General features: G+C 43.2%; 1 protein-coding gene across 1 annotated transcript in view; it reads right to left on the bottom strand.

Annotated features, from left to right (window-relative positions):
- Positions 1–15,076, bottom strand: part of GRIN2A (glutamate ionotropic receptor NMDA type subunit 2A) — a 147,440-nt gene extending 132,364 nt beyond the window's left edge. Inside the window, exons 1-2 of the mRNA XM_058815830.1 lie at positions 15,059–15,076; positions 12,233–12,655 (exon numbers count right to left, since the gene is read on the bottom strand). Of these exons, the coding sequence (XP_058671813.1) occupies positions 12,233–12,655; positions 15,059–15,076 (441 nt within the window). The remainder of the gene's footprint in view (positions 1–12,232; positions 12,656–15,058) is intronic.
- Between the last annotated feature and the right edge of the window lie 2,093 nt (positions 15,077–17,169).

Raw genomic sequence — 17,169 nt, forward strand, 5'->3', positions numbered from 1 at the left:
GACTATGTCTGCATCTTTATGGCTGTTACATAAAGAACATACTAAGCCCTTCATCTGAAAGAAAAAAACCCCTTCATTATCTCTTTACATGGCAGCATTGAAATTTTCAGGAAAGGCAATTAAATAAGCACTAAAGGACTAATTATTTAAAGCATTTGCTTACTTTGCACTTGCTCTTCATCCTTTACTTCCCAATGAAATCAATCACACCAAAGTCAGGATCCCACCAGCAAGATTTTTGCTTTCCACATGGACTTATATGTGACATGCACACTATCTTTTCCTCATGGCATTTTGTTCCTCAGCTTTTAGAAATGCCTTTGCTGACCTAGAGAGCTTTCTTCTGCATAACTTATTTAAAACTAAGGTTTTGCATGCCTATAACCTACTTTGTACAGTTAAAAAAACACAGCAGAGTGTTGGAAATGTGCAGAGTTCATTCTTATTTCAGCTTAAGTTTCTCACTGTTTTCAGGCAGCGTCCACTGAGGGCTGCACTGCAGCTTAACAAATCAATGGGACCTACACTGGAATAAGGATTGCTGAGGTGGACTGTTACACTCTATTATTGCCTGAAATCTCTCCCTATTTAAAGATCTTTGCCTCATACTGTAAAAAAGGTACATCAAAAACCAACATCTCTTAAGCCAGGAGTCATCTCATACCAGGAAGGAGTCAGAAAGAATAAATTAAAACAATTTAAACAAGCACTCTAAAGATTGGTAAGGCTTTCAATGACCACACATACTGCAGGTGACAGCTGCAATCACAAAATTCCAACACATTCTTTTAAAATTTTATTCAGAGATCATGTGAGATCTCTGATTTTTATGAGAAATTGGGAATGTCATCGAAAATATCCGTATATAGGGAGTGTATATAGTGAAAATACCTGTATATAGTGAGAAGACACTGAGCAATGGTTCAGGATATAATAACATGATTTTTCTTTTATTATTTGCACCTGTCCTAAGTCATCTATTTAGTGTCATTTTTTCACTGATCATTGGAAATATTTCAGCTACTCTTATACTATAAAATAGTGATGGATAGCAAAGAGCAACAGGAATGTGAGAGATTGCAAGCCTGAAACCTGAGAAAGGTTAGAAAAGGTGTGACATTATTTTTGCAGTTGTTAAGACTGGTAAAAATGACCGGATAAGTATATCTGGAAATGGCTATGAAAATAATTTTTGTCTTTTTCTAACCCAGAGTGTGGAGGGGATCATGTAATTTGTATTTTCCCCTCCACAAGTAAGCTCACCCCACAAAGAGCCCAGGCTGTCCTTGCCCGGCTCTCCCCTGAGCTCTGTTCTCTGCAGACACTTCTCATTTTCAGCCTTATGATCCAACCAGATGTTAGACAACATCAGGATTTGTGTTATTCAGGATCCAGAATTTGTTCAGTGCATGTAATAACAATTTAGGAACCAAGTGCCAGTGAACCTGAGCCTCAAAATGGTATTTCTAAAGTAATAACACAGCACCTTCACATACAGGGCAGACTGCAAAATTAGCAATCACCTAAGACAGTGGGAAGAAATTTGCTTTCATATTTTTTCCTGTCAGTCTGTCCTTGCCACAAGTATTCTAAAAGCCCTAATGGGAGATGCAAAATTCAGAACTGAATTAAATTATAAAAGGGAATTATTAATATATTTTGAGACTCCAGTTCCTAAATAATGCAAGGTATTAGGCACTCCCACAAAGCACCTGAACAGAGTGAATATAGATGCATAGAAAAAAGTACTTCTATTACTACAAATCAGATAATTAGTGAACACTCTTTCCATTTTTATAGAAATTAATGTTTACACAGAACAGCATCAGTGGCCAACCAAGTGCACAGCAAAACAAGGGGAGGATTTTATTTCAGGAAAAGCCTATAACAGACTCCCCATCTCAGAGGTTACACTAAAGGAAAAAACCAGGAACAGTAGGGAAATTTCAAATTGCCTTAGAATGGATACAAGCAGACACTCCAATACATCAGTTTCCAGATGGTTAACTCCAGCCCAGACTCCCCACACTGCAAAAGGAAAAGCAAGAACCTCCCTGTGCAAGTATCTAAAGTAGTCAATGAATGCAGAAGGAATGACTTAGGACTGAAAAGCATTGCCCAAAATCCCAAGGTCAGGAACCCTGAAAAGATAGAGATGGAAATTGTTCAGAATTTTGAGTAATTCTGGTTCTCATACTGTTTTTTTCACAAAAGAGCAGTTCCATCACTAATTTTTATTTCTGTTTTATCACCACCTCAGTTTCCCACCAACACTGCCCTCACTCACCTGGCTCAGTTTATACTCCTTTCCTCTGTTTCCTGCTTATTAAATAAGAGGTTTGGCTTAAATTCATAGTTTTTACTATGTTCTTGGGACCCCACAGAATTTTTATTTTCTCCAATTAAGATGATTTTAGCAACTGTCTTCTGTGCTCTGTGTACACTGTAAGAGTCCCAGCATTCCTAAAATTCAGGGATACAGAATTTTAGGCTGAGAGGTATATTCCCTCCTACTCACCTTTGCTTCTACTAGAAGTAAATTAAGGCAATAAATGAAAATAAAAAGCCATCCTAACTAGAATGACAGTCAAGTATGAAGTGGAATGGCAAGTGGATGGGGAGCAGCTGAAAGCTCCAGCAGAGGAGGGGGATTGGAAGCAGCTCCTGGGAGAAGAAGGTTGGCAGACAATGGACTGGGTAAGGAAAATCCAGTCTAAGAGCAAGTGAAGAAAGCAAGTATTTCTTTTTACAACTTCTGCACCAGTTTGCTGTTACACAGTTATGGGACAGAGCTTAAAGTTTCATGTGCTAAGCAGCTGAGCCATGCACATCTTGCTCTGGAACCCAGATTCCACAAAAGGAATTGCCAGCCTTTTTGCAGATAACAGTAGTTAAACGCAGATAAAGGAGAGAGGAGGGGATGGCAAACAGATCAAAAGCAAATAAAGAACAGGGTTAGTTTGTTTCCTACAAAAATAGTGTGACTGCTGAAAATAAACCAGACCATCCTAAATGGTACTTGACTAGAATACAGACACATAATTCATAATTCTGGCATTTGTTTTCTTATGATGAATTCACAAGCCTTATCTCATCCCAATTAGGTACTTCATAAGCTCTGATGCCTATATCAACACAATTTACTCAGAACTCTTAATTAGCCTCACACACAAAAAATAACATGCAATTTGTCTGGTAATTATATGTTTCTGTAACTCCTAAAAGCAACTTGTTACTTAGAAGAGATTACCTTAATTCTATATTCTGTCATACATAATTGTGTTGCAAATTTTGTTGAGCTGAAAGGTGGCTATAAAATCCCTGCTCTTTCTTCTTTCATAGCAGTTCTACATACACTGCGTGTTTCCACTAGACACAAAATCAATGCAGTGAAAACAAAGCAGTCCTATTGCTAATTTAGTCACATGGAAAGGCAAACTGCTCGGCACAAATAGACAAAACTTTCCATCAATAAGTTTAAAGAAATCTTGAACCAAAAAAAAAAAAGATAAGCAGCTTTCCACTCAGCAATCCTTTGAATGAAACATGTTTATAGAAATATCTTGCTGCAATGTGCACAAAAGGCAGGTTATAAATAGCCACAAACACTGAGCAGAGGCCATGGAGCAAGACCAGCACTGGAGCTCTCAGTCATGCTGCAGCAAGGAACTTGTGACAAGGAAATGGTTCAGCCTATCTTCATTAAGAGCCTAGAAGGAAATTACTTTCCCAAACCTATGATGGAGACAGGAAGCCCAAAACACTGACTGGGGAGTCATGTGGTAATGAAGCACCTCTCCAAAAATGCTTACTCAAAACCCAAATCAAGGGATGCACAAAGTTGAGAGGTCTTGATCTGAAAAAAATCCAAGCTACTCCAGAATGGCTGGATGTGATCCTGCTGGGAAATCACATTTCTGTTAGCCAATGCAGCTCACCAAAGCACCACCACCTGCAGGCTCCACCCAATGAGTAGGTAAATCATTGGAAAATATTAAAGCAAAAAGATTACCACCTGTTTTTCTCTCAGCCTTCCTTCTCCACCTTCAGCAAGGGATCCAGGAAAAAGCAGGGAGAAGAGCCTGCATGTATACCAAAAATCACAAACCTTGATTTCTCAGGGCTGATCGCACCCAAATAAGACACAAAAGATGTCCAAAGAGATGTCTTTCTTTCAAAAGAAATTGAGATTGATTTGGAGCTGTATGCAGAATATTACAATGTTTTAGTCAAATCTCATCCAGAACCCTTTAATGGGTTTCTCAGTGTGTTACAGCCAGAAGGAAATGTACCTCTACTTTCAATTTCCCCATCCAAAAACATGTTCATCTTACTAAGCAAGATTGACCAATGTACAACCAATGGAGTTACTGCCATGCTCTAGAAGTTTATGACCAGTCTGACCTCAGAAACGTTGCTGGATTTTCTAAATTTAGTTCAGCCTCTGTAGCTGTTGAAGAGGAGAACAGAAAAGAAATGGATTATACAAGCCATCAACATATGTACATTCATGAATTATTTCTTTAATCTGCAAGTGAAGCTGAAAGAATCAGTATGCAAATAAAATCTTAGTCTCAAATTTGGACTAGAAATGGTTCCTTTTTCAAGAGGTTTAAATCATTCACAAAGGTTGATCAGGGAACCCCATTTACCCCTCAGCCCAGGAGGCCAGAAAGGACAAACATCTCCAGAGGAATTTGGCTCTTCCCCAAATAAGAGAGAACTTTTACACCTGCTCATCCCCCCAGATACTGAGACTTTTTAATCCCTTAAGCTTCGTGTGTATGGAACATACAGAAAAAATTGCTATAGGGAAAGGAGACAATGTTAACTGCCTATCATAAACTTACAGCAGCGTGGCACCAACCAACCCCATCAGCAACTTGGAATATCACATTTGCATAACAGCAAAACTCATTTTCCTAATGGCTGTTCAGCTTTATACCACCTTTCTTCTGCACACTTCAATTTCTCTCCAAACATTCCCCCTTCTAACCAACCACTCATTTCCAGCTCTGGTTTCACCTTTCCCTGACCCAGACTATCAACTCTCAGGACAGACAGGATTCATCCCACATTTCCCAAAGGGCACAAAACATTTTCCTTGAAAGAGTGGAGAGACAGAGCATTATCCCTGAGCAGCAGTGTCCCTGCAGGGCCATCAGGGCCCGGCTGGGTGTCCCCCTGAGGAGCCAGAGGGGCTGGGCTGATGCACTGAACCCACTGCAGCTCTGCAGGCAGGGAACTGAACCATGTGCAGGTTTACACACTGTGCCTCCAGCTCATGCACCTCAACTGCAAGCACAGGGGTTTTCTCCTAAGGACATTAAGTCTAAATCTAATATAAATAGCCAATGATGCTGCTGCAGCTTTATGTATTTATTTCAGTGAAGTACAGAAGAAAATATCTCAAGGATTTAAACAAACAATATGGTGACAGATGGTGTGGAGACAATCCAGGCTGGGCTCTCTCAGTAAAATCCACACAACTTCATAGCTCCAGGCAAGAGCAAAGGCGGAAGGAGGAGGGAAGAGGGAAGAGGGGAAGGGAAAGAGTACAAACCAGATGACCACAGATTTGTAAAAATTAAAAGCTACAGTCTGCAAATTCTTTCTGTGCATCTATTCAAAGCCCTCTGTACCATCACCACGTAGGCAGATCTATCCCAGATTCTTCCAAGCAAAAAAAATTATAGAGAAATTCTTCAAATTAAATTGTTAGTTCAAATAAGTGACAAAACACACTAATGAACTGTCTATTCAAGTAATCTAAGCATCCTCAAAAATAATTAATAGATGAAACACAAAAAATGTGTTTGACATTATATCAAAGCCCTTCTGTTCTGTACACTGCATAATTTTAGACTTTCAGGTACATTCTCTGGATAATTCTAATTGCCAGAAACTTGCTATGTATGTTGTAATGACCTATAATTATTTTATAGCTTAAAAGGAATATTTTTGAATTTTCTATTTGAGAATGTTCTTGGAAAAAAAAATCCAAAGAAGTCACCAGGAGTTTCTGGAAGCTGAAAATCATGCTGAAGGTCATGTGTCCTACTTTCACAGCCCAGGAGTGTGCTGTGTTGTAATTACCCACAGGCAGGCAATAGTTTGGAGAGATTGCATGGGTGATCTACAACAGGGACTTGCCAGCAGTTTTAAGATGTCGCTGCTCAAAACAAAGATACTTAAAGATTTCTATTTCCAAGGTAAAACTAAGAACAGTTGGAAGAGAAAGAAAACAGTACCTTTGAGATGAAAATATACAGCTTACTGCAAAGGACTAAAGTGAAGCCAAACCATCCCTTCTCCTAAATGAGTGGAGTGTGGAAACCAGCCCTGCACCCTCAGCTCAGCTGCAAATTTAAGCAAACTAAGATATCAGGAACTTACCTACATGTAAACTGCATGAAAAACCAAGCAAACTCTAGAAGACTTCAGTTTCCTGTAACCTGCTCATTAGTTACCAAAGTTCCTAATATTTTCAAAACTATCTTCCTTCTGCTTTGGAAAATTAAACTAAATATCCCTCCCTTGAGCTCCATAAGAGTGACAGTTCAAGTCTACTCTTGCAGTATTCCAGAAATCCATCCATGTTTCCTTCACCCAATTAAGAGGGATAAGCTTTCATGGACAAGCGAAAGAGGAATAATAAAATCACTTCTAGGAAAATTTATTGCTAGGAAAACCATTTAGTAAAAGGAATGGGAGAAAGAGAGCAAGAAAGCAAAGCTCACATCATTAATATAATGCTCCTCTGAGTTCCAAGACCCAGTTGAAGGCAGCAAACACTCCCAGCCATGCCAGCACAGTAATGGCAATGTCTCAACCAGCAGGCTCTATCCCAACCATCTCACCCTGGCACAGCACTGCCTCCTGAGGAGGAAACACACGGGATATTGTATGCACTCACTTCATTCTCCTCAACAGGACAAATCCCAGGCATGTTTTTAACCATTTACCACCACTGATTACAAAACGTGTAATTGCAGAATGTGCAAAAGGTACTGCCACAGATTACGTTCTAGGTCTAAAAACCTTATGGATGTGCAAGACTTTCTTAAAAGTACATATAGGTTGACTTTATGGATATGGACAAGTAAACACAGATTTGCAAGGAGGTCAGTGCTACATTCCTATTGCAGCTCAAAATAAAAATTAGAATATCTGAAGGTTATTCCTCCCATAGGGACCTTCATACAGCTAGAAAGGAAGAAAATCAAATTCAATTGCTTCTTTAAATGAGTCAGAAGCTGGAAATATTGTGTGCAACAGACTATGTAGTAGTGCAAGCTACTATGTCTAGACCTGAAACAGCAGTTATATGAATACAGCTATTTTTGCACTAAAGTATTATTAACCTGTGGTTTAATCTTCCTAACAGTAACAAAGCCAATGTGAGTATCATGCTCAGATACAAAGTGCCATACACATCAGCCATCAGCAAGGGGGAAATGAAAAGTTGCTATTATAGAAAATCTTAAATTTACAGTTTTCTATAATGAAATACAGAACTGCTTTTACAAGCCAACTAAACGGACTAGACAAATCTATGTATGCACATGGCAGACACATGAATTAATGAGCACATTCCATGTAGGATGACCTCCAGAAAAGATTCTACAATAAAAAACAAATACAACAACCCTCTGCTATCCATCAAAGAAGGTTGAAAGCATTAGGAGTTGAAGCACACTTACACAGAGTAGAAGAGTTAAGTGTGGCTTTTGAACCTCTTTTGGTCCTTTAGAGAATCCCTGTGCCATGAAGACATTTGGCAAAGAGGCTGGAGGATGTGTGGAGGAACTTGAACATCTAAGTCACATACAGATATGGGAGCATAAATGCTCCAGAGCCAGGAGTCTGGGGGGGCTCTGATCACAGCTGCTTAGAGCTCTGGTTTGCACAAGTGCAGCACAGTTTTGTGCCTCTCAAACGAGCTAAAACAAAGCAATTCCAGCTATACCTATAATGAGGTGAAAATGTCAAGTAATGCAAACATCTTCAAGTGTTTCACTAAAGTACCTAAAAAATCACCACGAAAGGAAGGAAAGATTTCAAAGCAGAGTTTCACTCGGTGCTTATTAGCAGTTAGATGCGATGCTGATGAAGTGTCCGGCAGAGCCCCAGGGGATGGGCTGGAGGTGAGTCAGCAGTGCTCCCTCTGGGCGGCACAGCCCAGCCTGGCTGCGGCAGCCGCTGCTCCAGGGAGGGACTGCTCCCCCCGCAGCACCCACTGGGCCACATCTGCAGCCCCCTGCCCTATCTGGGTCTCCCCACACAAGACACCGATGTATCCAAGGACGCCCGAAGTGCAAGGGCTGAAGGAACCTTTTCCCCAGGAAAGCGACAGGTGAGGAGCGCTGTAACTGCAGCCGGCAATGGCACTGAGAGCTGGACTCAGATTCACAGCAAAAGAACAAAAGCCTGTGGTATCAAGGGAAACTCTAATGAGATAAAAGGAAAATATTTGCATGGTGAGAGAGGTTAATTGCTGAAACAGATTGCCCAGAGAGGCTGTGGTATCTACTTCCAGGGAGATATTCAAAACTTGACTGTATGATCTGATTTCAATATTAGCTCATCAGAGAGCAAGGGCTGGGTTAGACAACCTCCAGCAACCCTGTCTAACCTCCAGGGCTCTCACAGAATCATTCTGCAATAATATATAGCACTAACCTTCTGGAAAAGCAGTTAATTATTTTGCATAACACTCCCAGATCTGTTTCAAGAAGTATCACTTTGTGATAACCCTTCTGGAAAATTACCCTCACCCTTAACACTTCTTGACTATGTTATAACTTTTGAGTGCTTCCACAAGAATAAAATGCCTCAAATTATGTCTTTTAGAAAGACTTCTGGAAACATTTAGGTTTGCAATCAGCAAAAGCAGTATCTTTCAAAGACACTAAATATTCCTGGACATATTTACAATACGTAGGGATAATTTTCCCACATGTGAAGAAGACTTTTAGCATTGACACAGAACTACACATCATGTTCTGTTTTTAAAAAAAAAGTATCACAAATACTGCCGTTATAATCATAGCATGTGGTGAAACAAAGGTAACTACGTTTGAAACAAAATGCTCAAGTCAGAAAACAGTTCCTAAGCAATGTTTGTTGAGATGTCTCAAATGTCAAGAGATACAAGAAGAATAAACAGCCAGCCTGTTTTCAGCATCCTCCAAGGGATGCTGATGCACAGAAGGCTGGCACAGATGCCCCAGACAATTCTCATCTTGTTTCAGCAGACTCTCCCACATCTGAATATGTTTGAAGTGCGTGGCAGAACTGGGGACCAAAGCCAAGGAGCAGCTCATTGGCAGGAGAGCTCCTGCCAAGAGCAGGGGATAAAATCAGCTGTGACACTGCCCAAAGGGCATCTCTGCAGCACAATCAGGAGCAGGTAAGTGCCATAAACCCCCAGGTGTCCCATTGGTTTGTTGGTAGGGTTGATATCAGGTGAAAAGAGATCAATGAGTTCAGAAAACATTCTGGATTGGTTGGCTTCACATGCCTGTCTATTTTCCATGTCTGAATCATGCAAAATCCCTCCTCAGATGGTGCAGGCAAAGTCTGAGCAAACTGAAGCAGAGCTGGGCTGGCAAAGGAGGCAGTCTAGACAACACACCACTCACCCCAGATGTTCAGACAGGGACACAGCACTTCAAAAGCTCTATGTCCTGCATTAATCACTGCAAACTCCAAATATGGCCATACCTCATTCTTGGAAATATAAAACAGCTTTCTTTTTTTACAGATATGGGTCTTCAGTCAAGATTCACATTGACATAATATTTATTAGCCACAGAGAATATGGTAGCTTATCTCCTCTGAGTCATTCAGTGAAGTCTTCAGCAGTATAGAGCATTATAAATGAGTTCCCATTCCTGTGCCCTCAGTTTAGTTGAGTTCAGCATCACATAACAACCTGGCACAGAGCTCATAGGATAAGGACATAAATGAAATGGCCTTATTAGAGTGCCAGAGCACTACATCCACAAGCAGGAGTGGGACCAAGCACCTTTTGCACAGCCAGGCATCTCAATGCATGAGACAAAGCAGGAGACTTAAAATAATCTTCACAAGTCAGCCAACACCTCTGCGTGCCAGCTAAAATCCTGACAGAGACTTGAAACATTTCATATTTCCAATCCTTCTCCCTCAGATTTCATCTCCCCGCCTTTATGACAGCACTGTGAATTTCAACTTCATCTCCAAGGAATTCATTCCTAAATGAATGGTTAATTGAGTGACACCTGCAAGTCTCATTACTGAGATGTTCCAAACGCCACTGCAAGACACTGCACATTGCAAAGGTCAGGCTGAAAATTAAGGCAATATTAGTTGCATGAACAAACAATTCCTTCACCCAATTCAAGCTACTGAAGACTGCTCTGTTAGATTGTTTTAATACACAAAAGACAATTTTGATTTCCCAAATGGAAATATTAGAAGCTAAATTTCAGCAGGAAAGTTTGCTAATAAAACTTTCATAACCCTTAAAATAAATGGCAGTGATACAGTAATGATAATATTAGCATACAGTGAAAATAGTAATTTACTGAGACAGAAAAATAGACTGTTTCATTTTCTAGAGGCTCTTACATAAAAATAAATCTGTATCAGTGACATCCTGCATCTGCCACCAAGAGTGAAGATGATTCTGTAAGAATTTCTTCCAGTGTTTCATCACTTAGCCCTGGCTGAGATCAAGTGTTCTTACACTGGCAGACACAGTTAAGTGAAATATGTATCAAATAGAAGCACTAAATACATATAAACCCAGCTTTAAAAGACAAGTAAATCTGCACTGTAATTTAAAAGCACATGAAATAACTGCCTCTGTAATTTGGTCACTGCGATTGCATTTGAGATAGCAGCATTGACTGCTATCAGATAATTTATACAGATAATTTATACCATTTATCTGTATAAATCAAGATGTCAAAGCCATTGTTATAGGATCCCTGCTATAATTCAGCACTTATTGTCCTCCATTGTATGACAAGTTCTATAGGATCATTATTCAAATAAGAGAATAAAAGAAACAGACCTCTTATCCCAAAGGAAAAAAGTCTATTCCAGAGGTAAAAAGTTTCCAAAGTTCAAAGCTGATTCCTCAATCATAATTAACCCTGCTTCTTTTCCCCCCAACTTCACAAAATAATACATCTGGACCACTTCCTTTTCAGATGTGTTCAGAGAGCCTTTACTACTCAAAAGTCACTCTTAAGAAAAGATAATATTCAATGAATAAGGAACCCTAAAGCATGGAAATACCAGGAAATAAGTTAGAATTCACATTAAAGATGCTCAAGTGCTGGCAAACCAGTGACTTGGCACATGTGCACTCTCTCTGAGCTCTCCTCTCTTACACCGCACTGGGAGCTCCTCTGAGTTCCAGTGAGGCAGAGCCCCCGGCAGAGCTGAGCCCTGCACTCAGTGCCTGTCTCAGGAGCAGCAGGGATCACCTCAAAATCAATGCTGCAGTGCCAGCAAAGAGCTCTTAAAAATCCTTACAGCGTTAAGGAACTTAGGACATGAGTCACTTTTGCTCTTCCAGTCTCACAACAGATTACATAAAAATATGTTTTCCAACAAGACCATTTATCATTACCTCCAGATTTCAGACCTTACTGGATTTTCATGAACTACAGCAGCAAAGTACAACTATCCATTTAGCAAAAACCTCATTCAATGAATTCATGGAATGCAGTGGTTCATGTGTGCACAACTACTTAATTCAGATGCTGTAGTGGACCACTAAAGTCTGGGTTATTATTGTCCTATTATTACTGTTGCACCCAGATACATTCAGGTGCATCTATTCCTTGCTATTTCTCATAAGCACCACAGAACATCTGCTTATAGTTTTACAGCTTATCCTCAAAATCATTTGATGATCCTACTATTAGGAGGCTGTTTTTACATGTATTGATCATATTAGCTATTGAAGTTTTTTAACTGACCATCATTCCATGTGCTGGAGAGTAATATCTCATTAGGGCTGCTTTGATAATGTTAGAAAGTTGAGTTTCAGGCATGAACCCTGAAATATTTCTGAATATTTGATGAGCCAAAGACACCATTATACATACTTTTTCAAGTACAGAGAGACAATTAAGGACATCTTTTTTAAACTTGCTTGTAGCAATTATTCATGATAGACACCAATACAATGAAGTACATCAGAATAGCAAGAGCTCTTAATAAATTTTCCTACCTTATCTGCCATTATCATGGAGGCCCCACCATGAATTCCAAGAATTGGAATAGAAGTCTGAGATGAAATAAAATCCAAAATCTGAGCTACTGCCTCCTGATCAGTGTCATCTCCAAAAACCACTCCATGGATCTTGGTGCCTGACATCAAGTCACAAACATGTGTTATGATGCTCTTAGGGTCAGTCTGGTTCACAAGAAGAGTCACGACATTGATATCAACAGTCAGGTCTGCTGACATTTCCCTGGTCCAGAGAGCTCTGATATCTCTCTCTGTTATGTGCTTGGTCCTTCCCAGAATCACTGCAATGTTCAGGATGGGGTAATTTTTCTCTGCTCCACGAACAAGATCCAAAGGTGCCAGAAGAGCTTGGAGTACCAGGAGAGCACAGCCAATTTTCCTCATCTTTGCCAGCTTTATCCCCTGTAAAAGTGATCACAATGCATAAGAAGAAAGTAGAGAAATATATATATACTGCATATCTTCAAAGAAAGCTTTAAACAGAAAGCTTCTGGGCATAATGCAAACTTTAGCAGCTTTTTATAATGCATCCTTCACCTTAGTTCCAAGTCAAGCCTCTTATATCCTATCAAAAACTTGGCTTGATGACAGTATTACAGCTGGCCTTCCACGAGCAAGGCAAAAACTGTAGCAGAAGTTCAGAGAAAAGACCCATTAAAATTCTTCCTGGATAGCCAACAAAATTAAAATGACTGACATAATTTTTAAAAAAGACATTCTCATCCTTCTCTTTAACCTTGCTGTGCTAAAATAGGTAAAAGCAATCTTTTTCCATCCAGAATATTTTCCTTCATCCTGGACATCTATTTAAACTTTAGTCACAGTCTATCAGAGAGAGGTATTTTAGCCCAAAATGAGAGAAGTGAGCCAAAGGTCTGCTGGAAACCCCAGTTCACATACTCCATACATCTCACAGCATCCCAAACTCATGCTGTTTTATTTCTGAGGATCCCCCCTAGGCAGCCGCTGCTTAAGGAATCCTACTGCATTTCTGGAACAGATTCAAAAGTACAATATTCTATCTTAATTCTTCTCTGTCCTCTCATGCAGCATTCAGAACTTGAGCATCTCAGAACTGCTGATCTCGGACACAAAGTTGTCCCTAGTGTTGAAGGGGAGGGTGTTCCATAAATGAGCATCACTGCACCGGTTACCTCACGTCTTCACTGAGTCTCTGTAGGGGGCTGAATATAGACGGAGTAGGATGGGGAGAGAGATGAGCCACAGAAGGGATCTGAGCTATCTGAAGGAGGGAGAAGGAGAGCAGGTCTGACTCTGCAAGATCTCCCCGTTTCTGTGCCCCGGGGGATTTCCACCCCCACACTGGCTCTCCGCTAGCTGCAGGAAGGGAGTCCCTGTGCCACATCAAGCCAAGCTTGTTGCGGAGCGTCACGCAGAGCACACAAGCGGGGCTGTCCAATCAGGGGTGGCATTTTCCACATCTCCCCTCTCATCCCGCCAGCCCTATCCCCATCCTCAGCCGCCTGCGGCTGACACACACACAGGCAGACAGGGGCTTGCAGCATAGCCACCTCCTTTCGGGGCACTCCACAGAGCATCCAACCGCGCATCAGCGCTGCACATTCACTGCGGGCCGGGCTCCCGCCGGCCCCGCCACACGGAGCGCGGTGGGACAGCACACCGAACTGCCCCGGCTTCCCCCCGAGCCCGAGGAACGCTCGGGGCCCCCCGAACCCGCCGTTCCGAGCGCTCCGATCCCCCCGTTCCGAGTCCCCCTCGGGCACGGCTCGCTGGTGCCGGGAGCGCGCACGGACGGCCAGGCCGCGTTGCGAGGGCGCCCCCGTGCGGGCGCGGGCCGCACGTACCCAGCGCCTCAGGAGACGGAGCGGCGGCGGCTGCCGGAGGTGCCGGTGCTGCTGTCGGTGTCGCTGCAGGACATGTCGCGACCGCGGGCATGTCGCGCCCCTCGCTGCCCGGGCTCAGGGCTGGCCTCCGCGCCGCTGGCCGCACGCGTGATCCCCGCCGCAGCCTGCGAGCGACATGGCATCCCGGGAGGGCAGCTACGTGGACAGGGAGACAGGCAAGGGGGGGCTGGACACGGGGAGAATGGGACGGGACAGCGGGGGGACAAGAGGAGACGAGGAGAAGCCGTTAGTCATGTTGCAGATTTGACAGGAGAAAAAGAAATATATATATACTTCGATCGCATGTGGTATGTGAGCGGAAATAAAGTGACTACAATCAAAAGTTACCCCCCTTCACTTAGATTTCAGCTCTTTGCTAAAAGCAGCTCCGTGAGCCCTCAGCCGTCCGGGATACGTCCCTCATCTTATCCAGGTCAGGAAAATCCTGAGCTCCCAACTGCCCGTGTGCTTCCAAGTGAGATGGACGGGTTTGAGCGCTAAGGCAAGAGACATCCAACCTGGAAAGCGCAGCTAGAAGCAAGCTAATTAACATGAGCAAGGGCAGGAGTTTTCTTGGCAGGTTCAGAACGAGCATAACCCGGAGCACAGCTAAAGCGGTGTGGGATAAAACTCTCCTGGATCAGAACCGCTTCATTCCCAATTTACCATAAACAACCCCAGAGGGACACTAAAGCAGAGCCCGCCACGGAAAGCTCGAATGCTCCGGTTTTTTTCATTCATAACCAGTAAATATGCATGAAGGCAGTTCTTCAAGCACCCCCAGCTCTATGTAGGACGCTGGCTCGCCAGGCAAAGCAGCCGGCGCTCCCTGCCCGGCCCTCGGCGCTGCCGGGGAACTCGGAGCCGGCACCGAGAGCCCGAGCCCTGCGCCCCTGCCCCGAGCTGGGCGCGATCCGCGCTCCCCACCAGCGCTACTTACTGCATTCTCCCTCCACATAGTTCCAGTTTAAAGATCCTCAAAGTCATTTCAGTAGATTCCTTTGCAAACAGCGAAGTGGAAAACAGGTCCCTTAACGCCCGGATTTCATCCTGCAACTTGTTCCCGCCGCAGTAAATAGCAGCCCGGCAGCTCTTTATCGCTTGAAATCCCGCATGATCAAGTTTTAGCAGAGCCATTGCAACTGAGATTCGCTCTTTACTTTTGGCAAGAGGCATTTAAGCATCTTCCTTTTTTTTTTTTCCTCTCTTCCCTTTTTTTAAACGGCGATATTGCCGCAGCAGCTCCCCAGGACGGCGGGCACGGAGCTGCTGTCGCTCCCTGGACGCGGCGGGCACTGCCCGGGCTCCGGGAGGTGCGGCGGCTCCACCCGGGGCCGCCTGCGCGGCGCTGCGGGCGCGCTCCGCTCCGCCGCCCCCGGCACGGCCGCCCTTGCAGGGCGCAGCTCACGGCCGCCCTGCCACAGCCGGAGCAGCCGCTCTGGATACTTTGAAGGCTTCTCCCCCACCCCACCCCCCGCCCCGCTCTGCTTGCACAAGCACCAGCGAATGAGTCAGACGCAGGCAATCGGGGGAGGGGGTGTCAGATCTGGGGGAACGGCGAGAACGCCGGGTTTGGGGCGCAGGAGCGGCAAACTCCAGCGCTCTCCCCGCGGTAGCATCCCCCGGCCAAAGGTTGGTAGCCCGGGAAACCCCAGAGTGTTCTCCTTTCCCTTGGTGCAGGGGCTGTCAAGCAGAAATCCCTGCCGTGGGGCTCGGGGGAATCAATGTGCAGCAGCAGCTTACACACTAAAAGCAGCCCTAAAAGCTCCAGACAGCAGGCAAACATCACAAAAAAGCTCTGTAGAAGTTAGCTCCATCTGCGCATCCCTGCTGCTCCATCCTCCTTCCCACATCCCCCATTTCAGAGCCTGGAGCCTGCTTCCCCATCTCCCATTCCCCTCTCACAGCCCCCCCCGGCCTTAGAGCAATTCCTGCCTCCCTGCCCACCCCACAGCCCACCTCAACCTCCCTCCACCACACACTGCTCTGCCTTCTTCCTCACTCCACTGCTCTCCTGCTTTTTCCTTTCCACCATCCTGCTCCAGCTGCCACAACTTATTTGGTTTAGCACAAATGAATGTGCCAGCTAGAGTACCACAGAGGGATGGCCTCCTCCATGCTCCATCCTTTACAGGCATGCTCATTCCCACACTGAAGACTTCAGAGTAAGGCAAAGTCACACGTTTTGACAGACTCCCCACTCCTGTGCCAGAGGAAACTTTTGGGTTCAAATAGGAAAATGCCAAATGTTCACCCTCTGAAGTTTGCTTTTCCCTACATTAAGACACAGAACACCAAGAAATCTCTCCCAAAGACATTTAACAACACATCAGCTTTACTGCTCTTGACAGTCTCATCATTGAATTCCCTGATAGGTCTATGCCTGGGTTTTTTCCTCCTTTGAAAGATCTCACCTCCTAACTTATTTAGGGATTGCTTCCTCAGACATTACATTAGTCTTTCTAAGCAAAGCAATTAAGCAGTTTCAGCTGCCACCCTTTTTTTTAAATGTTTGATGTTTTAATGCATCTCTGCATTTCACCCTGGATGAACATTTTCCCCCTGTAAATATTATAGTGATGTTGTCACGGTTACTGGAGATGAGGTTGCAGTTCCATCCTTGTGTAAGGGTTATTTCAGTGTTATCATTCAGGAGATTTACTGGAACAGCAGCAAAAACAGATTCAAAACCCACAAATACAAGTGAAATTCAAAATGGTGAAAAATTGCAGCACTAACATTAGCCTATGTTTAGAATATGTTTTTGGGAAATGCTTAGTAAACAAGTGTACAATACACTGACTCTAATGGTGTGAAAGACCAATACAAGAAATACCCACATTTTCTAACTTCAGAGCTATATGATTTTTATTAACCCAAATTTAGAAAAAGTTTAGCATTATTTCCAAATATTTTTCCTCAATTACGCTCATAAAATTTTGTGAAATATCATGCGATAAACAGTCCAAATTTACAAATTAGAATTAGAATATAGCATATTAAAATTTTGTGCAAACACAGTGGGATTAATCTTGGCAATACATACGCAGT

This window comes from Ammospiza caudacuta, chromosome 17, assembly GCF_027887145.1.
Source record: "Ammospiza caudacuta isolate bAmmCau1 chromosome 17, bAmmCau1.pri, whole genome shotgun sequence".
Taxonomy (NCBI): Eukaryota; Metazoa; Chordata; class Aves; order Passeriformes; family Passerellidae; genus Ammospiza; species Ammospiza caudacuta.